The 23,730-nt window shown below is 46.6% G+C and overlaps 1 protein-coding gene across 1 annotated transcript; it reads right to left on the bottom strand.

Moving 5' to 3' along the window:
• Positions 1-4,570: 4,570 nt before the first annotated feature.
• On the bottom strand, positions 4,571-6,678 carry LOC109778447 (E3 ubiquitin-protein ligase ATL6). The gene has a single exon (XM_020336998.4). The coding sequence runs from the start codon at positions 6,005-6,007 to the stop codon at positions 4,817-4,819; it is 1,191 nt and encodes a 396-aa protein (XP_020192587.1). The 5' UTR covers positions 6,008-6,678; the 3' UTR covers positions 4,571-4,816.
• Between the last annotated feature and the right edge of the window lie 17,052 nt (positions 6,679-23,730).

Here is a 23,730-nt window from a genome sequence, read left to right on the forward strand (position 1 = left end):
GAGGGGATTGTCGTCGTCTTCGGCACTATCCGGAGCGTTATTGTCTCATGTGCCGGTATCGCTGCTTTTGCTATGGCGGGACTTAGAGCGGCGCCGCTGACGTCGGTGCTTGGATTGCTTCTTGGAGGGATTATCCTCCGTTGTCTTATCGCCATCGCCTTTTTTGGGGGTGTCCACCATGTATATATCATATGATGAGGTGGCAGTCCAGTGCCCTGTGGGCAGTGGTTCCTGTTGGTCTCCTGCATCGTCGTCCATACCGTCGATGTCTTCGGAGCCGAAATCGAGCATGTCGGTTAAATCGTCGACAGTGGCTACTAAGTGGGTGGTGGGTGGGCAGCGAATTTCTTCGTCGTCCGCATCCCATTCTAGCCGGACATAGTTCGGCCAAGGGTCTCCTGACAAGGAGAGAGACCTCAATGAGTTTAGCACGTCGCCCAGTGGTGAGTGCTGAAAGATATCCGTGGAGGAAAACTCCATGATCGGTGCCCAATCAGATTCGATAGGAACGGGCGCAGGCGGTTCGGAGCCCGTGGCCGGGGACGAATCCAAATGTACGGCAACACGGGTCTCATAAGAGGTGAAGTCAGTATTCGGCTCTATCGCCGCTGAGTGCGCGGCCTCCGTGGCGGGGTCCATCCACCCGTCCTCGGACGGCGTAATCTGCTCCGGATCAAGGTCCGGAGTAGCTGCAGGTGGGATCTCCTGAACACTGTCCGTCGGCAGAGCTAAGTCATGCATGTCGTGACTGAGCGGCGCACCTGACATGGGCTCGAATCCGTCGAAGATCAAGTCTTCGCGGATGTCGGCAGTATAATTCAAGCTTCCAAACCTGACCTGATGGCCAGGGGCGTAGCTTTCGATCTGCTCCAGATGGCCAAGCGAGTTGGCCCGCAGTGCGAAGCCGCCGAATAGGAAGATCTGTCCGGGGAGAAAAACCTCACCCTGGATCACATCGTTGCCGATGATCGAAGGGGCCATCAAACCTTGTGGTGATGGCACAGTGGAACTCTCAATGAAAGCACCAATGTCGGTGTCAAAACCGGCGGATCTCGGGTAGGGGGTCCCGAACTGTGCGTCTAAGGCGGATGGTAACAGGAGGCAGGGGACACCCTCTCGATGGAGGTAATACCCTACTTCATGCTTGATTGATCTTGATGATATGAGTATTACAAGAGTTGATCTACCACGAGATCATAGGGGCTAAACCCTAGAAGTCAGCCTATGGTATGATTGTTGTCTGTCCTACGGACTAAACCCTCCGGTTTATATAGACACCGGAGGGGGCTAGGGTTACACAGAGTCAGTTACAAGGGAGGATATCTACATATCCGTATTGCCAAGCTTGCCTTCCACTTCAAGGAGAGTCCCATCCGGACACGGGTCGAAGTCTTCAATCTTATATCTTCATAGTCCAACAGTCCGGCCAAAGGATATAGTCCGGCTGTCCGAGGACCCCCTAATCCAGGACTCCCTCACCTACCACACCGGGATCTGCTGCACCTAGAGGAGCCGTTCACGCCAGAAGAAGTGGAAAACGTGGTAAAAGGCCATGCCCTTGGACAAGGCACCAGGGCCTGATGGTTTTACAGGCAGGTTCTACGCCGTGTGCTGGCACATTATCAAGGTGGATTTCATGAAAGCTATGGACTGCATGTACCGAGAGGATATGAGGGGAATGGCAGCAATCAATAAATCCCTTGTGTCTCTCCTGCCGAAGAAGGAAGGTGCGTTGGAGGTGGGAGATTTCAGGCCAATAAATGTTGTGCACGGAGCTATCAAATTTTTTGAGAAGGTTCTCTCGACTAGGCTTGCAGTGGAACTTCCCAACCTGGTGGGAAACCATCAAAGTGCATTTGTGAAGGGGAGGTCCTTGCATGATAACTTCATGCTCGTACAGTGTATGGCACGACGGTTGCATGCGTTAAGGAGGCCTGCGGTTTTGCTCAAGTTGGACATATCTAAGGCCTTTGATTCAGTACAATGGCCTTTCCTACTGGAAGTAATGCAGCAGCTTGGATTCGGTCCCAAGTGGAGGGCATGGATCTGTGGAATCTTAGCCACATCAACTACAAAAGTGATGGTGAATGGAGAACCAGGGGAAACAATCTACAATTGCAAGGGATGAGACAGGGCGATTCCCTCTCTCCTATATTGTTCATACTCACCATGGAGCCGCTACAGAGGTTGTTTGACGTAGCCGTAGACAGAGGAGTGTTGGCACCATTGGCTACGAGGCATGAAGCAAAGACTGTCAATATATGCGGATGATGTGGTCTTGTTCGTCAAGCCGAGGTTGGTGGATTTGGAAGCATGTAGGGCAATCTTGGCCCTGTTTGGAGGAGCCTCCGGTTTACACATTAACATGACAAAATCCGCAGCTCTGCCGATTAGGTGCACGGAGGAGGAGATCGCGTTGGCCGCAAATGAGCTCGGATGCCCGGTTGGGTCCTTTCCGATCAAGTACCTTGGTCTGCCTCTTGCGTTAAGGAAACAATCTGCTGCGCAGCTTCAATACCTAGTGGACAGCATGGCAAGCCGCTTGCCTAAGTGGAAGGCCGCACTAATGCCAAAGAGTGGAAGACTGACGCTAGTCTTGTCAGTGTTGTGTGCCATGTCGATACATGCGATGATGGCTCTGGAGTTGCCAATAAAAACGATTACGGCGATGAACAAAGTATGCAGAGGGTTCTTATGGTGCAACAAGGAGAAGGCCAACGGTGGCAATTGTGCCGTTGCATGGGAGACAGTATGCGCACCCAAGTGGGCGGGTGGCCTTGGCATCCCCAACTTGCGCTGGATGAATTTGGCGATGCAAGCGCGATGGCCATGGCTGAAACGGGCTGATGGGAGCAGGCCTTGGAGTGAATTCACAATTCAAGTGCAGGACGAGTCCATACAAGTATGCCAAGCTGCATTGAGGGTCAACGCAAGGAACGGGGAATCCACTCTGTTCTGGGAAGACATATGGCTGGACGGAATGAGGATACAAGAGATGGCTCCGGACTTATACAACAGGATTCCAAATAGGGTTCGGCTGACTAGGACGGTTGGGCAAGTGGCAGCCAATGGGCAGTGGGCGTTGGACATCGGCCCGAATATGGATGCAGCAGCACTACAGCAGTTTCTCCAGATAAGGCAGAGGGTCGCGGCGTGGGAGCCAATGCCCGGCGAGCAAGACGAGTTCTCATGGTCCTGGGATGCGAGTGGGAAGTTCTCGGTGCGCTCAGCGTATGCAGGCAGGTTTTGGGGTCGGGAAGTGGTGCCCACGGCAAAGCTGACCTGGAAATGCCGGGCACCATCGCAATGCCGCTTCTTTGCATGGTTAGCCCTGGAAAACATGTGTTGGACTTTAGATAGGCTCGCGAGGAGAGGGCTACCGCACCTATCAGCCTATCCGTTGTGTGATCAGGAACCGGAGACTTTAAACCATGTGCTGCTCACATGCGTTTTTGCCAGGACAGTGTGGGCAGTGGTTGAAGAGGCACTGCGTAAGATTGGTTGGGGGCCAAACCACGAGGATGAGCTAGGTGAGTGGATGTGTGCCAAGAAAGGAAACGACTACCTCGGCACCAAGGACATACATACTATGTTGTTACTGGTCATGTGGGAGCTATGGAAGCATCGCAATGCAATCGTGTTTGACGACGCGTCACCTTCGGTGGAGAGGCTCATGGACAAGATCAAATCCGAGTGCGCGTTATGGGCATCAACGGGGCTGGTCAAAGGAAAGTTGGAGGGGTTCCTGGGTGGATTACATAGGTGGATGAATAGGGAGGAGTAGGATGTGTGGATGTAAGTGGAGCGTGTACGTGTTGCAAGGCCGTGCAAGCTTGTAATGTAACTGTGGAGGCATGCTTTGCCCTTCTTCTTTAATATATGATATGCACACTCGTGCATATTCGAGAAAAAAAAGAAGTTTGCTCATACAATTTACGTACGACAAGAGACAGGCCCGGTCGTACAAAGATCGTATGAAATTTGATCATACGTATAGCAGCTCTATGCAAGAAAACATGTGGAGTCTCCAGAGTTTATACTTCATAATTTAGTTATGTTTTTCAATCACTCCTATGTTTTGTTTATCCAGACACTCAATGGCTCGTGTGTTTTATCTCCTTACCTTGCTTTTCAAGCAAACACCATATGTCGCTTTTTGCTTGCAAGGTAGGCCGAGACGGTGTTGGTGTCCCAACCCAAACGTGTCGAACTCTTGCTCATATGCAAACGGAGATATCAACATCAAAATATCCAACGTTGGCACTTCATAGGTCTGGTGGCAAACCACTGATCAGTCGCATCTGCTGATGCACCATCTGACGCACTATGCAAATCAACGCATATATGCTTCCCCTGCACCAAGGAAAAAGGATAGGATACAATAACTCAACCGTGTGAATATGATATGAAAAACATGTGTGGTTGGATTAATCCACCGGTTCTTGTCCATGTCACATGATTATCAGATGCACAAAGCAAAAGGCAAAAGTACAAGCCCCATGTGATGATATGATCGACATGCGCTACTCCATTCTCGAAGAATATAGCACCGTATGCCGCAACCGCCAGATAAAATTGACAGAAATATCTCCTTTCATATCTTTTTTGTCAATTATAATACCTCCCTTAATTTAACCAAACACCATTTTTATGTACATGTTTCTTGAATGAAGAAGAAAAAGGAAAAATGAATGACCCTACAAAAAATCCACCACCAAGCAGAGAAATTCCACCGGGACAAACGGAAAGCAACGGCCGTTTCCTTCCCAACAAGCGGCACGCAAGCACGCACCGTTTGACCACGGCCCCGGTCAAACTAAACACGTTGCCCAGCCGCGCACGCCTGGTCGTTGCACTCCACTGACTTGCCGCCGGCGCCGGCCGGCTTCCCGCCCTTGCTCGACCCGTCCGACTCGGCCCTCCGTGTCGACCTCGACCCCCACGCCGCCGAGAAGGTCCGCGACAGGAACGATGGCCACCGCCCGGACTGGCCCAGCCGCACGCTCCTCCCGCCGCGGCTGCTCCCGTCGCCGCCGCCGCCGCCCAGCCGGAGGGCGCGGCGCATGCTGCCCTGGCGGCCGGCGGTGAACGCGACGAGGCTCTTCGTTCGCCGGAGCTTGCCCGCCGCGACGACCTCCCGGAGCACGCTCTCCGGCAGCCGCAGCGTGAACCTCTCGGCGCCGGCGCCGGTGCCAGCGCTGGCTCGCGGGGCGAGCGAGTGGCCGGTGGAGTGCGAGCGCGGGAAGCGCGCGGGCCCGCGGCTGGACTTGGACCGCAGCGCGCGCTTCAGGCTGCCGATGCGCGTCAGCTCGTCGGTCTCCTCCCGTATGATCCTCTCGTCCTCACTCTCCTCCACGTCGATGACGACGGCGTGCGCCGCCTCCGTCTCAGACGCCGGCAATTCCTGCGGCTGCGGGGCGGGATGGACGCTCGACAGCTCGGCCGGCTGATCGCCGGCGGCCGGGGCATCGGCGTCGCCGTCGGGGACGAGGTTGGCGCGGCAGACCGGGCAGGTGACGTGGGAGGCGAGCCAGGTGTCGATGCAGTCCGGGTGGAAGACGTGGGAGCACTTGGGCAGGAGGCGGAGCGTCTCGTCGTCGTCGAACTCGCTGAGGCAGACGGCGCATTCGAGCGCGCCCTTGACGGCCTTGTGCTCCTTGACGTCGGCGTACGCCATGGTGGGGAAGGCCTCGAGGACGGCCGGGTCGAGCCCACGCTGCTGCCGCCGCGACCGCGCCGCCGCGGCGGCGCCGAGCGGGAGCGTGGTGGCCGAGTAGGGGCTGTCGCCGTAGCAGTGGCGGATGTAGACGGAGAAGAAGCCGAGGAAGAAGAAGGCGGCGATGAGGACGACGATGACGATGGCCATGGACGGGCTGAAGTTCGTGTAGTACTGCCCGCCCGGCGGGGGCGGGTTCTGGTTCTGCTGCGCCGCCGTGAAGTCTGCGACGGCGAGCGCCAGGAGGAGGAGGAGCCAGAGGCGGCCACTGGCGCAGCGTGCCGGCCCCATCGATTTGCTCTCTGCTGAGTGGCGCTAATGATCGATCGGGCGGAGGGGAGCTGACGCTTTATGGGAGAAATGGAGTTGTGAACTGGGAGGTCCGGCAACGGTGCGGAGTGCAGCGCGTTTATATACGTGAGATGAGAAGAAGGCAGAGGTGGATGACGGCCGGCTTGTTGTTGTACTATTTTTTTTTTTTTTTGAGTAGGTGTTGTTCTTGGTGTGTGTGGACTGTGGAGCGGGAAGGGTGCGGAGTTGCTAGGTCCACCGCGAATTCATTGCTGCACGCACGTAGCGAATGGAGTAGTGCTGGTTTTGAGTGTCTCTGCCTATTTTTACGAGTTTTGTTTTGAATACTCATTTGTCTTTTACATCTTGAATGGTGCCAACTTCATACTTTCATGCGGGGGTCATATGCTTTAGGTCAAATGACAGAATTAAGTGTGCAACAACTTTTTGAAGTGCACGGGGGCAGAGTGACCCCAACCGGTTCCCTAAAGCAAAACTCATGTTTGTTTGTTTTTATCTTTTAATACAACACAATCGTAGATGCCCACAAACATTTACACACACTCGCCATGCTACTATAGCACTTTCGAGATATGGTCAACATTCTGAGATCGACCCTGCGTTCTTCGTTGTTGACGAGAACGTTTACTCCCATTAAGAAAACGTTGACAAAAAAACCCTAAAGTAAATCTAGAAAAAATATGAACACCAGTGCCAAGTCTGGGATTAAAACCCTGGTGGGCTGGTCCCACTAGTAGGAACCTAACGCTTAGTTTGCACAAAGCCCATCTTTGTAACCTTATTAGTTGTATGAAGCTTCCTAACTACTACATGCATGATTCTTAAACAAAATCTACATGCATAATCATATGCCACAATGTTCTATGGTTATGGCTGTGGGTACCACAAGCCACATGCTTCTTTATATATTTTGAATATTTATTGCACAATAAATTTAGAAATGTGTCTACTGGTACTACTTCTCAATAAAAAGAAGACGCCCCTACCAAAATAGATATGCATGAAGTACAATACACCCAGCAAAAACAGTGAGACAACGTGACTAGACCACTCAAACCACATTATCTTTTTAAAATAAGATTCATATTTCTTCATGTTAAACGTGAATGGCGGTGTTGGTCATTGAAAAACACCACCTCTATTAAACAGGTCCCCAAAGCAAAAACGTAGAAGTCCCTTCAAAGGGAATCAATGAATGCTAGTAGAAAATATGTACACCGTCGTACATGGCCGGCCTGTCGTTGGTTCACGCAGACGGAGACAGATCCATGGCGAGTGTGGTAGGTCGGGCAGATATAGAACCGAATCTGGTGGCCGAATGCGACCACCGAAGGAACGCTGGAGATGCCGGTCGCGAGTTCAGAGCGAGAGCACGTGTCCGGCTGCTGAGCCCGTCGCAGGCGTGAGATTAGCTAGTGGATTAATTATGCTTGTCTTTGGCTTCCTTAACAACTGTACCTGACTTAGCCTGTGCTTTCCGTTCCTTTTCCCAGCGCTGCGTGCGAAGCTGACTTGACTAACGGGACCGGTCATTAGGCGGCTCTAATCCTAGTCAAACCTGATAACCCAGAGGAAGGTTCTTGGGGTGTTTGACAAGCAAATCGACGGTGAAGGAGAGAGGGATGTTTTTGTATGTGGTCTCTGTCATGACCATTCAACTGATGCATGGTTTTGACATTTGGCTTTTCCACGTACTAGTAGAGTTGTGCAGTGAAAGGGCCCGTGTGGTTACATTTACCAATGATCAGATACCGTACGTTTTGGATGAGGTGGGAAGCTGCGACTTTTGAACTGCAAATTTTTCCATTGCGTACTGCAAAGAGAGGGGATTGTGTAAATCATACCCTGCAAATGCACGTTGATTTGCTTTTCTGCGTGCACCATGCCGATCAGTGTATGGATGGTAATATCGTGTGAAGGACCGGGTGCACAGTGCATTATCCTACCCCAGCAGACAGTTTACAAACGCTGGGAACATAATGCACTTTTTTTAACTCGCGGCAAGAGAATTCGTGTATTTGAACTCGTCAAGCTTGGCTTATGTTTTAATCTCATTTAGTACCTGGAAAACGCGGAAAGACAAGACGCCGATTAATCTAGTGGTAGTAGCTTCTGCTAGATTGGACGTACCTCCAAGGTCAAGGCGGCATCTGGCTGATGAGGCGCATGCGACGGAGGAAGGGGGAGGTGAGTTCTAGAAAGGACCGACGCCTGATTGGCCGGCCGGGGTCGTTAACCTACTTTCTTATTGGGGATGGGGCGGGCACGGACCAGACTCTTCCGCCGGGACCCGGTCGGGCGGAAATTCGCGAGGGAGGGACGTTGGGGCCAGTCGTCACGGCGTTGCTGGCGGCTGGTAACCGCCCGGGCGCGCGCGTGACGCGTGTGCCGCTGCGGCCGCCGGGCGCGCCGCGTGCTCCGACGTTCGCGCGCGCACGGCAACTTTGTGCGCGGCTTCGCCGGGCTCCACGTACGTGTACCGTGTAACTGTGAGGAAGGCCGTGCGCCGGGGAGTAGCTATCGGTCATGCGACTTCGCCTGTGTTCGGTGCGCCGGTGCTGCTGCTCCCGGCCGGAGGCCTGGTCGATTACGTTTCTGGATGTTCGTGGTCGGTGTTGTTGGCTCCCCCATCCTTTCTCGACAGAACGAGATAGTCCTAGTGCTTGTCATCTGATCGCTGAGAGCATGTCTAACACTCCTAAGAGCATCTGCAGTCGGAATTTGCAAATCCGGTCCTCAGACGTCCACGGACGCGTCCGCGGACACTGATGGTCACGTCTTAAATTAGCCACTCTGCCTCCGCCTCTCTCATATTTTAACCTCTAAATCCATACAAAACATGCAAAAGAAATCTTATGTAATACTTCCTCCGTTCCTAAATATAAGTCTTTATAAAAATTTCACTAGATGGGTTACATAAGGAGCAAAATGAATGAATCTAAACTTAAAATGTATCTATATACATCCGTATGTGGTTCATAGTGGAATCTCTACAAAGACTTACATTTAGAAACGTAGGGAGTACATACTACATATTACCCTTACTACTCTTCCTCGTCGGAGATGTCCACGACAACGGTGCCGGGCGCCGCCTAGACGGGCGGGTAGGAGGGCTCCGGCTCATCCTTCTTCTGCTCGACCTCATCCATGTAGGCGAGCATCACCGTCTCCTCCGCGGCCTGCTGCGCCTTCATCTCTTGTCGGCGACGGCGTCTGGCCTCCGCAGTCGACCCCGACCGGAGGGAATCGAGGATGACCTGCTGCTTCGCCTGCAGATCCACATCGCCAGCGTTCCCCACATTCCCCTCCTCTTCCTCCAACTCCTCCTCCGGATCCACCGCATCCGGAGGTAGCCCCGCAGCGATCTGGGCTTCGCGCTAGCCCAGATCTGCTCAAGGAGCTCGAGCCGGTGCTCCGTCGTCAGAAATGGCTCGCCTCTCACCCGGCGGCGTGGGGCATGGCTACTAGGCGGACGGGTGGAGTGGAAAGTGACGGCGGCGGCGGACAGGCGGGGGGAAATATGGATGGATGGTAGGGTTTCAGTGCCGCCGGTCGACTTAAATAGCTAGGCTAGGTACTACGCGGCCCGCCGGAGCTGCGCCACACAGCGCCACCGGTCCGACAGAGGAGACGAGGTTCGGACCGCCGGATTTTCGGGCCTTTTCGCGTGGGACCCCGCCGTCAGTCAGACGTGGCGGGCATGCCCGGACGCCCCACATCCACCCCGTATTTGGGCTGGATATGAGGAGTGCCGGTCAGCCCGGGAGTTTGAGACCCGTTTGAGACTTCCGCCTGAATCAAAAAATCATGACCGGAAGGGCCGTACGGGCGTTTGAGGCCGGTTTGAGGCGCCCGGCTGTAGATGCTCCAATAACACAATTTTGGAATTACTAGGATAGAAGCTTCGGCGGAACCCCAATAACCAACTTGATATACAAGAGCCACTTGTCAACCGGTCGACGATAGCATAACGCTACTCTAGCGGCGGAGGCGGCAGGGCGATGGTCCAACACACACTTGTGGCGGCGCGCTGATGTGGCAGGGGGCATATTTGGAGAGGTTAAACATCCCTACATTTAGGGGAAGATGGATCTTTTATCACCAAAAAAATCGACAATGTTAAGCGACTGACGGTTCTAGGAACGTCACGCCGGCGACGCAATATGTGCTATTGGATGTTGGCGCACGAACATCTGTGCATACGCGTTGTCAATCGTTCTCTCCCGAATGGCAACCGCGCGGATGATCATGGCCACGTATTTTTTTTTGTTTTGAAAAAGGGTGCTTTATTACTTAAAAGTTTAAGCATTACATCCGGTCTCTGCATAACTAAGATGCACACAGCCGAACAAAGTCCTCTGTAAAAACAAAAAATAGAAAGGCGGAATACAAAGATAGAGTCTGTATAACGCCTAAAGCGAAGGTGGGCCAATCCTATGATCATATTGCCACCCATGTTGGATAAAAGTATCCCTCGCCGTATCCTCCAATCGTGTACACACCTCCGTAAATAGGTCTCGATTCTCCACGCGTTGTAGAGAGGACCATAAACGAAGAGTCCCGGTACATCTGTAGATAACCTGCATTAGAGAAGTACTTTTATCGTTAAAAACTTTATCATTTCTACTAGCCAAAGCGACCAAATAACGGCAAGCGCTCCCACCCTAAGAAGAGTTCTAAACCTGTGATCAATCCCATATAACCAGTTGCCAAATATATTGGCAACACCACAAGGAGGATACAAGCCAGAAGCTATCTGGATGACTGACCATATAGACCGAGCCAATTTGCATTGGAAGAATAAATGTTTTATTGTCTCATCATGATGACAAAAAACACATCGCGGACTTCCATGCCAATTCCTCTTGATAAGATTATCTTTAGTAAGAATGACTCCGCGACGAAGATACCATGCAAATATTTTATTCTTAAGAGGTATTTTCATCTTCCAGATCTTCTTCTTATTATCAACTGGCACATCAGACTGGATTAACGCTCTATACACAGACTCCACTGAGAATTTTCCTTTCTCATGTAGGTTCCATTGAAATACATCAGACCCATGTGACAATTGCACCGTGGACAACCGTTGAAGCAGGATGTACCACGATTGGAGTCTAGGTCCAATTAAATCTCTTCTGAACGTCACATTTGGTGGAAATGATTCCATTATAGTGGCAATAGTATCACCCTTGTGACACACAATGTTGTATAGAGCCGGATATTGTTCCCGGAGTGTGGCATTTCCTAGCCATTTATCCTCCCAGAATCTAATTTCCGAGTCGTTCTTAATTGAGAAGGATCCATAGGAGAAGAAATATTTCTTCGTAGCCATTAGACCCACGCAAAAGTGAGAATCCCCAGGCTTCCAGTATACTTGGGATACCGCCTTGGAGCCCACATATTTCCTCCTCGGGAGGGTTTGCCATACACCATTTTTGGTCAGTAATTTAAACAACCATTTGCCGAGGAGGGCCCTATTCTTAACCTCAAGGTCATGAATGCCCAACCCGCCTTGGTCTTTGGGACGACAAACCACACTCCATTTAGCCAGTCGATATTTCTTTCGCTCGCTATCTCTTTGTCAAAAGAATCTTGATCGGAAATAATCCAATCTATGTAAAACTCCTTTTGGCAACTGGAAGGAGGAAATCATATATAGTACCATATTACTTAGTACTGAGTTTATGAGGACCAATCTTCCACCTAGAGACAACAGTTTACCTTTCCAACTGCTAAGTCTTTTTTGCAGCCTCTCCTCGACATGTTTCCATTCAACATTTGTGAGTCTCCGATAATGTATTGGTATCCCCAAATATGTGATCGAAAACTGACCCAACCCACATCCGAACAGTTCAGCGTATAGGTGGGCCTCGTCTTGATCCTCACCAAAACAAAACAATTCACTTTTATGAAAGTTGATCTTCAGACCTAAGAGTTGCTCGAATGCTGATAAAATTAATTTCAGATTTCTCGCTTTCTCGAGGTCATGATCCATGAAGAGAATCGTATCGTCGGCATATTAAAGTATAGAGAGACCACCATCAACTAGATGACTTACTACTCCATCAATTTGGCCATCAACCTTGGCACGCTCAATCATGACCGCTAGCATATCCGCCACTATATTGAATAGCATGGGCGATACCGAGTCACCTTGTCACAATCCCTTCTTTGTTTGGAAATAGTGTCCAACTCATCATTGACCTTAATGGCAACACTACCCCCACAAACGAAGCTATGGACCATAGCGCACCACTCTGCAGAAAATCCTTTCATTATGAGAGTCTGTTGAAGAAATGGCCATTTGACTTTGTCACACGCTTTTTCAAAGTCTATTTTGCGTACCACCCCATTCAACTTTTTCCGATGTAATTCATGGACTGTTTCATGAAGGATAAAAACTACATCTAGGATGTTTCTTCCTTGCATAAAATTAGTCTGTGAAGGACGAATCACATGTTCAGCAACCGAATTTAGCCTAGTAGTTGCAACCTTCATGAATATTTTAAAACTAACATTAAGGAGGCAAATAGGTCTATATTGTTGTATCCTTTCAACCTCCTTAACCTTAGGTAATAAAATAATCTCACCGAAGTTTAAGCGAAACAATTCCAGATGGCCAGCATGTAGGTCGCTAAACAAAAGTAGGAGATCCGACTTGATGACTTCCCAAAAGTTCTGATAGAACTCAACGGGAAAACCATCTGGACCCGGGGCTTTGCTATGCTCCATTAGGAAAACCGCCTTTCTAACTTCCTCCTCGGAGTATGGGGCTGTTAGAAGGTCGTTTTCCTCATCAGAGACCCGGGGGATGTCATCCGTTCGGGACTCATCCATTGAGAAGTTACCTTCCTCTGGGGCTCCGAACAAATTTTTATAATAATTAGTGATATAAGATTTAAGTTGCTCATGCCCCTCAGGTAGGGAATGAATAATTTTCTTCCGGTGTCTGCCATTGGCGACTCCATGGAAAAATCTAGTATTCGAATCACCTTTCGGGATAAATTGAGAGTTACTATGTTGGTACCATTTGAGTTCCTCCTCACGCAGCATGCTAGCTATCTGTGCATTCGAATGAATCTTGATCTCGATTTCATGCTCAGATAGAGGTCTAACCTCTGCCAAAGCTTCTAATTCATCAATGATAGACGAAAGATGAAGCTTCTCCTTTTTGAGGATACCCGCAGTGTGCCTAGCCCAACCACTAATGAACTTACGTAATGCACGCATTTTGTTGTTCCATTTGTGTATTGGGGTAAGCCCGGCAACCGGTTTATCCCACACCTTCTTGACCATGTCATGGAATCCATCCCGATGCAACCAACCCAGTTCGAACTTGAACTTGCGTCTGTGCTGCGGTCGTGGCAATCCAGTAGTTAAAAGGATGGGTGTGTGGTCTGAGATAGCCTCTATACGAGGTAGAGCGCGTACAAAAACCATAGGGAATCTGGATTTCCAGTCGGTATCCATTAATACGCGATCTAGTTTCTCATATGTCGGTTCTGGAAGACTGTTCGCCCAAGTGAACTGTCTTCCAATCATGGAAACCTCTCGCAAATCTAGACTGTCGATGACAGCGTTGAAAAGGAAAGACCAATGATTATCAAACCTACCTCGGCTTTTCTCATTTGGAAATCGTAGCAACTTAAAATCCCCACTGATAAGAATGGGGTAGGGATTCTCCTTCGCCAGATTAACCAATTCACGGAGAAAATCGGCCTTGGACTCATCCTGGGCTGCTCCATACACAGATGTGAAGTTGTCAGCTTTGTTCCGGATCGTGGCCACGTATAGTACCCATGTCTCATCGCCCCGCTTGTACTCTCTCACATTTTCCCCTTTTCCTCTTCATCTTCGCTCGCTTCGGTGTTTTCTCTCTCCATTGACAATTCTTTTTTTTGTGGGAATCCATCGACAATTCACTCGATATCACTCGCTCGTCGGCGACTACATTCCACCTTCCTGTCGCTCCCTGTTCAAACTTTGAGGCATGTTGTTCGACAGCCTCCGGCACGAGCTCGGCTCCCCACGCTACCACCTTTGGCTCCGCCGCCTGAGAGTCTCTGCCCTGCATGCACTACCTCCGTAGCCAGCTCGGCTCTCCTACACCGCCACATCTTGTACCTTGTGCTCCATGGTTTGGCGCTCGGACGAGGCTCCTATGCCAGCAAGCCATAAGGGGGAGGGAGGAGGCCTGGCTCAAGGCGGGACGGGGGCCATGCCGAACACCTCCCACCCGCATCACCCCCAACTTTCGTCATAGTTGCTCGTCGTTGCCACCGTTTTCTCTCCCGCGACAATGCATGTTTTCATCGTCAATGCAACTACTCCCTCTCTCAGCATGGGCAGTCGTAGGGAATCAGTGTTGCACTACGAACTACTCCCTTCGTTCGGAATTACTCGTCCGAAAAATGGATGTATCTAGATGTATTTTAGTTGTAGATACATCTATTTTCGTGACAAGTAATTCCGAACGGAGGGAGTACACACCAACATCGATGAGGTACGAATCCCGCTCCGATGAGCTGTTTTAGATCTTCCTCCCTTTCCCACGATTGTTTTGACCAAACTAGATGGGAATTTTGGGAGGTGTGTGGGGTCGAATTAGGAGGGACTCGGGCTGGTGACTGCTACTCCAAAATTGGCTAAAGTTTGCAATGTGTTTTATTGGACAAACTGGCTATACTTTGCCATGTGTATCCCTCAATTTTCTACAGGTTTGCATATCTTTTGTCCTTGAATTGTTTTGTAAAATGCTATCTCAAAGATTGCAAATTTCTAAAAATGTTTGTACTAGTTCATGGCAATATTAAGGAAAAAAACTTCTCTAAAACATACTAACTTTTTTAGATTAGTTTTGCTCTCTACATTATGGCAATTTTCTAATCCCGACAACTTAAGGATTTTTTTATATAAACATGGCAACTTTTTAACTTGCTTTCTATTGGTCCTACTGCATTTTTTTAGAATTTTTAGTTTTGTACAACGTGGAAAATTTAATATATTTTTGTTCAGTTACATGGCAAATTTTAGGATATTTTTGTGTTCTAGATCATGGAAATTTTAAACAATTGTTTATATGGTCACATGACAGAATGTTGGGTTTTTGGTCCTATAAGCATGGCAATATTTTGAATATGCTTTGTGCATGTCACATGGCACTTTTAGAAATTTTTATTTTGTACAACATGGCCAATTTACAAAAAATATTGTTCAATCACATGGCATAATTAGAAAATTGTGTGTCCCAAATAATGGCACATTTTACAGAAATATTGTAATAGGCACATGGCAAATATAGGATATTTGTTCTATAATACATGACAAATTTTGATAATGTTTTTTAATAGAACATAGGACCCCGAAAAGGCAACAAACACATGTCTAGAACATTATAAGCGAATGAAAAAAGAAATAAAAATAAAATACATAAAAAGAGCTTTGCTGAGGTTGATAACTATGAGCTCGGTATAGGCAAGCTTTCCCAAGTGCCCGTGATTTAATGCTCGGGGAAGCTTTGACCTAAATCATGTATGAGCATTTTATTTTTGTGTTTTTTTCGTTTCTTATTTGATTCTTTAATTGATTGTCCTATCCAACAACATTTTCTAGTTTTTTATTCGTTTCATATTAGTTTATCTTAATTCTTTCTTTCTTTCTTTCATATTTTTTCTTTCTTTGTTTTATTTTTCTATGACCCTTTGAACCCATGAGGAGAGCAAGATGGGAAGAACCCTACTCTTAAAATTCGGAAGGTGAGCTGCGAATAAGCACGTATCCTCGATGTGCGGAATGTGGGTTGTGAATAAGCACATATCCTCAATCTGTAGAACGTGAGGTTCAAATAAGCTTGTATCCTTGATGTGCAAGCAACTCCAAACCAAACTGAAATAGGCCAGCATCGCCGGTGAGCTCGAGTTGCGAAAATGACGTCTCCTGCCAGTGTAGTCACTCGACCCAGACCCCCCCTCTCTCGACTCGCCGCTCTGAAGGAAATATGCCCTAGAGGCAATAATAAAGATGTTATTTATATTTCCTTATATCATGATAAATGTTTATTATTCATGCTAGAATTGTATTAACCGGAAACTTGATACATGTGTGAATACATAGACAAAACAAAGTGTCCCTAGTATGCCTCTACTTGACTAGCTCGTTAGTCAAAGATGGTTAAGTTTCCTGACCATAGACATGTGTTGTCATTTGATGAACGGGGTCACATCATTAGGAGAATGATGTGATGGCCAAGACCCATTCGTTAGCTTAGCATGTTGATCGTACAGTTTTATTGCTATTGCTTTCTTCATGACTTATACATGTTCCTCCGACTATGAGATTATGCAACTCCCGAATGCCGGAGGAACACTTTGTGTGCTATCAAACGTCACAATGTAACTGGGTGATTATAAAGATGCTCTACAGGTGTCTCCGAAGGTGTTTGTTGAGTTGGCATAGATCAAGATTAGGATTTGTCACTCCGAGTATCGGAGAGGTATCTCTGGGCCCTCTCGGTAATGCACATCACTATAAGCCTTGCAAGCAATGTGACTAATGAGTTAGTTACGGGATGATGCATTACAGAACGAGTAAAGAGACTTGCTAGTAATGAGATTGAACTAGGTATGATGATATCGACGAACGAATCTCGGGCAAGTAACATACCGATGACAAAGGGAACAACGTATGTTGTTATGCGGTTTGACCGATAAAGATCTTCGTAGAATATGTAGGAGCCAATATGAGCATCCAGGTTCCGCTATTGGTTATTGACCAAGATGTGTCTCAGTCATGTCTACAAAGTTATCGAACCCGTAGGGTCCGCACGCTTAACGTTCGATGACGATTCGTATTATGAGTTATGTGATTTGATGACCGAAGTTTGTTCGGACTCCCGGATGAGATCACGGACATGAGGAGGAGCCTTGAAATGGTCGAGTGGTAAAGATTCATATATTGGAAGGCTATATTCGGACATCATAAAGGTTTCGAGTGATTCAGGTATTTTTCGGAGTACCGGGGAGTTACCAGAATTCACCGGGAGAAGTAATGGGCCTTATTGGGCCATACGGGAAAAGAGGAGGAAGACCAAGGGGAGGTGGCCCCCCCCATGGGTCCGAATTGGAATAGGGGAAGGGGGCGGCGCCCCCCTTGCCTTTTTCCTACTCCCTCTCTCTTTCCCTCTTTCCTTCTCTCCTACTCCGAAAAGGGAAAAGGATTCCTACTAGGACTTGGAAGTCCTAGTAGGACTCCATACTCTTGGCGCGCCCATAGGGGGCCGACCTCTCTCCCTCCCTACTTTATATATGTGGGGAGGGGAGCACCCAAAGGCACAACAGACAATCTCTTAGCCGTGTGCGGTGCGCCCCTCCACAGTTACACACCTCGGTCATATCGTCATAGTGCTTAGGCGAAGCCCTGCGCCGGTAACTTCATCATCACCGTCACCATGCCGTCGTGCTGACGGAACTCTCCCCCATCCTCAACTGGATCAAGAGCTCAAGGGACGTCATCGTGCTGAACGTGTGCTGAACACGGAGGTGCCGTACGTTCGGTACTTGGATCGGTTGGATCGCGAAGACGTTCAACTACATCAACCGCGTTACTAAAGGCTTCCTCTTTTGGTCTACGAGGGTACATGTGGACACACTCTCCCATCTTGTTGCTATGCATCTCCTAGATAGATCTTGCGTGATCGTAGGAATTTTTTTGAAATACTACGTTCCCCAACAGTGGCATCCGAGCCAAGTCTATGCGTAGATGTTATATGTACGAGTAGAACACAAAGAGTTGTGGGCGATAATAGTCATACTGCTTACCACCAACGTCTTACTTTGATTCGGCGGTATTGTTGGATGAAGCGGCCTAAACCGACATTACATGACCGCGTTCATGAGACTGGTTCTACCGACGTGCTTTGCACACAGGTGGCTGGCAGGTGTCTGTTTCTCCAAATTTAGTTGAATCGAGTTTGACTACTGTCGGTCCTTGTTTAAGGTTAAAACATCACACTTGACGAAAAATCATTGTGGTTTTTGATGCGTAAGTAAGAACGGTTCTTGCTAGAAGCCCGTAGCAGCCACGTAAAACTTGCAACAACAAAGTAAAGGACGTCTAACTTGTTTTTGCAGGGCATGTCGTGATGTGATATGGTCAAGACGTGATGAGATATAAATTGTTGTATGAGATGATCATGTTTTGTAACCATTATCGGCAACTGGCAGGAGCCTTATGGTTGTCGCTTTATTGTACGAAATGCAATCGCCATGTAATTACTTGATAACCCACAAGTATAGGGGATCAATTGTAGCCTCTTTCGATAAGTAATAGTGTCGAACCCAACGAGGAGCTAAAGGTAGAACAAATATTCCCTCAAGTTCTATCGACCACCGATACAACTCTACGCACGCTTAACGTTCGCTTTACCTAGAACAAGTATAAAACTAGAAGTAATTTGTAGGTGTTTTTGGATATGTTTGCAAGAATATAAAGAGCACGTAAATAAAAAGCTAGGGGCTGTTAAAGTAAAGACACAACTAAAGTAAATATAGCGAGTGTGGAAAAGTGGTGGTAGGAGTTGCGAAATTGTCCCTAAGCAATCGACTACTTTACTAGACCGATAGCAAGTTTTATGTGGGAGAGGCCACTGCTAGCATGTCATCCCTTACTTGGAATTCTATGCACTTATGATTGGAACTATTAGCAAGCATCCGCAACTACTAACGTTCATTAAGGTAAAACCCAACCATAGCATTAAGATATATTGGTCCCCCTTCAATCCCGTATGCATCAATTTCTATGCTAGGTTGAAGCTTCTGTCACTCTTGCCCTCCAATACATAGTCCTATCAACATACAACTAACCCTATGGTGTGATCCACGCGCGCGCTCATATGATGGGCACCAAAGGACAACAACATAACCACAAGCAAATTAAATCAATCATAGCAATTCATCACCGGAAGCGAGGGGGAGAGGGTCCCCCTCCTTCTTCTTCTTCCTTGACCTCCTCCCTAGATGGGAGAAGGGTTTCCCCTCTGGTCCTTGGCCTCAATGGATTGGGAGGGGCAAGAGCCCCTCCGAGATTGGATCAGTCTCTCTATCTCTCTCTGTTTCTGCGTTCTCCCTGCTGCCCTTTCACCGTTTCGTATATATATGAAGATCCGTAACTCCGATTGGACTGAAATCTTCGCCGTGATTTTTTCCTGAAAATTAGCTTTCTTGCAGCCGAAGAAGGGCATCAACTGCCTTACGGGTGGCCCACGAGGGTCAGGGACGCGCCCAGGGGGCAGGCGCGCCCCCTACCTCGTGGCCACCTCGGGCACCGTCTCGCGTTGATTCTTCTTCCGGAATTTTTCAAATATTCCAAAAATATTCTCCGTCCGTTTTTATCCCGTTTGGATTCCGTTTGATATGGGGTTTCTGCAAAACATAAACATGCAACAAACAGGAACTGGCACTAGGCACTGGATCAATATGTTAGTCCCAAAAATAGTATAAAAAGTTGCCAAAAAGTATATGAAAGTTGTATAATATTGGCATGGAACAATCAAAAATTATAGATACGACGGAGACGTATCAGCATCCCCAAGCTTAATTCCTGCCCGTCCTCGAGTAGGTAAATGATAAAAAGATAATTTTTGATGTGGAATGCTACCTAGCATAATCTTGATGACATAATCTAATCATGGCATGAATATTAAGACACGAGTGATTCAAGGCAATAGTCTATCATTTGACATAAAAATAATAATACTTCAAGCATACCAACCAAACAATTATGTCTTATCGAAATAACATAGCCAAAGAAAGCTCATCCCTACAAAATCATATAGTCTGGCTATGCTCCATCTTCACCACACAAAGCATTCAAATCATGCACAACCCCGATGACAAGCCGAGCAATTGGTGCATACTTTTTAACGCGCTTCAGCTTTTTCAACCCTCACGCAATACATGAGCGCAAGCCATGGACATAGCACTATAGGTGAAATAGAATATGATGATGGGGGTTATGTGGAGAAGACAAAAAAGGAGAAAGTCTCACATCGACGCGGCTAATCAACGGGCTATGGAGATGCCCATCAATTGATGTCAATGCAAGGAGTAGGGATTGCCATGCAACGGATGCACTAGAGCTATAAGTATATGAAAGCTCAAACTGAAACTAAGTGGGTGTGCATCCAACTTGCTTGCTCATGAAGACCTAGGGCATTTGAGGAAGCCCATCGTTGGAATATACAAGCCAAGTTCTATAATGAAAATTCCCACTGGTATATGAAAGTGATAACTCAAGAGACTCTCTATATGAAGATCATGGTGCTACTCTGAAGCACAAGTGTGGTAAAAGGATAGTATTGCCCCTTCTCTCTTTTTCTCTCATTTTTTTGTTTTTTGTTCTTTTTTGGGCCTTCTCTTTTTTTGCCTTTCTCTTTTTCTATTTCTTTTTTTTTTATTTTTTTCGTCCGGAGTCTCATCCCGACTTGTGGGGGAATCATAGTCTCCATCATCCTTTCCTCACTGGGGCAATGCTCTAATAATGATGATCATCACACTTTTATTTACTTACAACTCAATATTACAACTCGATACTAGAACAAAGATATGACTCTATATGAATGCCTCCGGCAGTGTACCGGGATGTGCAATGATCTAGCGTAGCAATGACATAAAAAAACGGACAAGCCATGAAAACATCATGATAGCTATCTTACGATCATGCAAAGCAATATGACAATAAATGCTCAAGTCATGTATATGATGATGATGGAAGTTGCTTGGCAATATATCTCGGAATGGCTATGGAAATGCCATGATAGGTAGGTATGGTGGCTGTTTTGAGGAAGATATAAGGAGGTTTATGTGTGATAGAGCGTATCATATCACGGGGTTTGGATGCACCGGCGAAGTTTGCACCAACTCTCAAGGTGAGAAAGGCCAATGCACGGTACCGAAGAGGCTAGCAATGATGGAAGGGTGAGAGTGCGTATAATCGATGGACTCACATTAGTCATAAAGAACTCATATACTTATTGCAAAAGTTTATTAGCCCTCGAAGCAAAGTACTACTATGCATGCCCTTAGGGGGATAGATTGGTAGGAAAAGACCATCGCTCGTCCCCGACCGCCACTCATAAGGAAAGCAATGAAAGAACACCTCATGCTCCGACTTCGTTACATAACGGTTCACCATACGTGCATGCTACGGGACTTGCAAACCTCAACACAAGTATTTCTCAATTTCACAATTACTCAACTAGCACGACTCTAATATCACCTCCTTTATATCGCAAAACTATTGCAAGGAATCAAACATATCATATTCAGTGATCTACAAGTTTTATGTAGGATTTTATGACTAACCATGCGAATGACCAGTTCCTGTCATCTCCCTAAATAGATATAAGTGAAGCAAGAGAGTTTAATTCTTTCTACAAAAGATATGCCCACGCTCTAACAAATATAAGTGAAGCAAAAGAGCATTCTACAAATGGCGGTTGTCTATGTAAAAAGAAACAGGCAATCCAAACTTCAAATGATATAAGTGAAGCACATGAAGCATTCTATAAAGCCATACTCAAAAGATATAAGTGAAGTGCAAAGAGCATTCTATAAATAAACCAAGGACTATCTCATACCAGCATGGTGCATAAAAGAAAAAGTTAAAACTAAATGCAAAAGATGCTCCAAGATTTGCACACATCGCATGAACGAAACGAATCCGAAAACATACCGATACTTGTTGAAGAAAGAGGGGATGCCTTACGGGGCATCCCCAAGATTAGACGCTTGAGTCTCCTTGAATATTTACTTGGGGTGCCTTGGGCATCCCCAAGCTTGAGCTCTTGCCTCTCCTCCTTATCCTCATATCGAAACATCCTCGATCTTCCAACACTTCATCCACACAAAACTTCAACAGAAAACTCGGTAAGATCCGTTAGTATAATAAAGCAAATCACTACTCTAAGTACTGTTGCAAACCAATTCATATTTTGTTTTGCATTGTGTCTACTGTAATATAGCTTTTCCATGGCTTAATCCACTGATATAAATCGATAGTTTCAGCAAAACAAGCAAACTATGCATCAAAAACAGAATCTGTCTAAAACAGAACAGTCTGTAATAATATGAACATTCACCATACTTCTGATACTTGAAAAATTCTGCCAAAATTAGGAAAAATAAAAAAAATTGTATAGAAAGACAGTGAAAAAAGTTTCAGAACCGTTTGACGTTCCAGTAAAAAATTAAAAATCACGCACTACAGCCAAAGTTTCTGTCCTGCACCGTACAAACCAACAAGCATTGTAAACATCCTAAAGGCAAATCTTGGCACATTATTTTTATAATACATTGGAATTGTACAAGGGTATAATTATTTTTGTTGAAAAGTTTCTGTAATCAAGATTCACAAAGTTTCCGTGAGCATGAACAAAGTTCAAGGAGCTCCCCCACTTCAACCATGCTTGTCTCTCTCACTTTCACTTACCTTTTTGAAAAAGTTTTGGGTTCTACTTTTTTGTTTTTAAACTATATGAAAGCACTCAACAGAAATAAATGACTCTCTAAAACTTCCGGGTTGTCTCCCTGGCAGCGCTTTCTTTAAAGCCATTAAGCTAGGCATATAGTGCTCAAGTAGTGAATCCACCCGGATCCCAAGGTATATCAAAGCCAATTTTAATTAGCAATGATTTGTAATTTAGTAGTGAGCACAAAGCAACATATATCATGTAATGACAAAGTCTAACTCTCTTCCTATGCATCGGCATGTCATAAAAGAACAATTCATGCACACATAGTAAAGGCCAATGCATAGTATAAGCAGTTTCTTGCAATTTTATCGTGTGGGAAACATAGAGAGGTGGAGGTATAGTTCCTCTCTCATAATAATTGCAAGTAGGAGCAGCAAGCACATGCATATTATATTCATCAAAATCATCATGTGCAACAGTAAAAGGCAACCCATTAATATAATCCTTAATAAGTGCAAACTTCTCCGATATAGTGTAGTCGGGAGAATTCAAAAAGATAATAGGACTATCATGCGTGGGTGCAATAGCAATAATTTCATGTTTAACGTAAGGAACTATAGCAAGTTCATCTCCATAAGCATAATTCATATTGGCATCTTGGCCACAAGCATCATCAAAAAGGGATATTTCAAGAGAATCAACGGGATCATAACAATCATCCTTCGGTAAGCACGAAGGGAAATTAAACAATGTATCAGTTGAATAGTTACTCTCATTAGAAGGTGGGCACGGGTAGCTAATCCGCTCTTCCTCCTTTTGTTCTTCGCTCTCCTCATCATCTTTTTCATCCAATGAGCTCACAGTTTCATCAATTTCTTCTTCCATAGACTCCTGCAAAATATTAGTCTCTTCTTGGATAGCGGAGTAGTCCTCAATATATGGTTCAACATAGGTATTAGAAGCATAATTATCATAGCAATATTTAAGTATGGCAAAATTTTCAGATCTGTAAAGAGTAGCATCATACGTTTCAATCAAAGAAGCAATTTCATAAGCACCCTTGAAAGCAACAAATTCTTTAATTTGTTGAATATCATAGTAACTATAAAGACCTTTAGCATACGAAGATAAGATTCCATTATCAATAAACTCACATTGGTAGGGAAGGTGTTTCTTAGGGTTTTCAGAACAACAAGTAATATCATATATTTCACATAAATTCCAAGCATAG

The sequence above is a fragment of the Aegilops tauschii genome, chromosome 5 (genome assembly GCF_002575655.3).
Source record: "Aegilops tauschii subsp. strangulata cultivar AL8/78 chromosome 5, Aet v6.0, whole genome shotgun sequence".
NCBI lineage: Eukaryota > Viridiplantae > Streptophyta > Magnoliopsida > Poales > Poaceae > Aegilops > Aegilops tauschii.

Excerpts from the sequence above, each read along its gene's own strand:
- LOC109778447 (XM_020336998.4), bottom strand. The coding sequence starts at position 6,007 with ATGGGGCCGGCACGCTGCGCCAGTGGCCGCCTCTGGCTCCTCCTCCTC.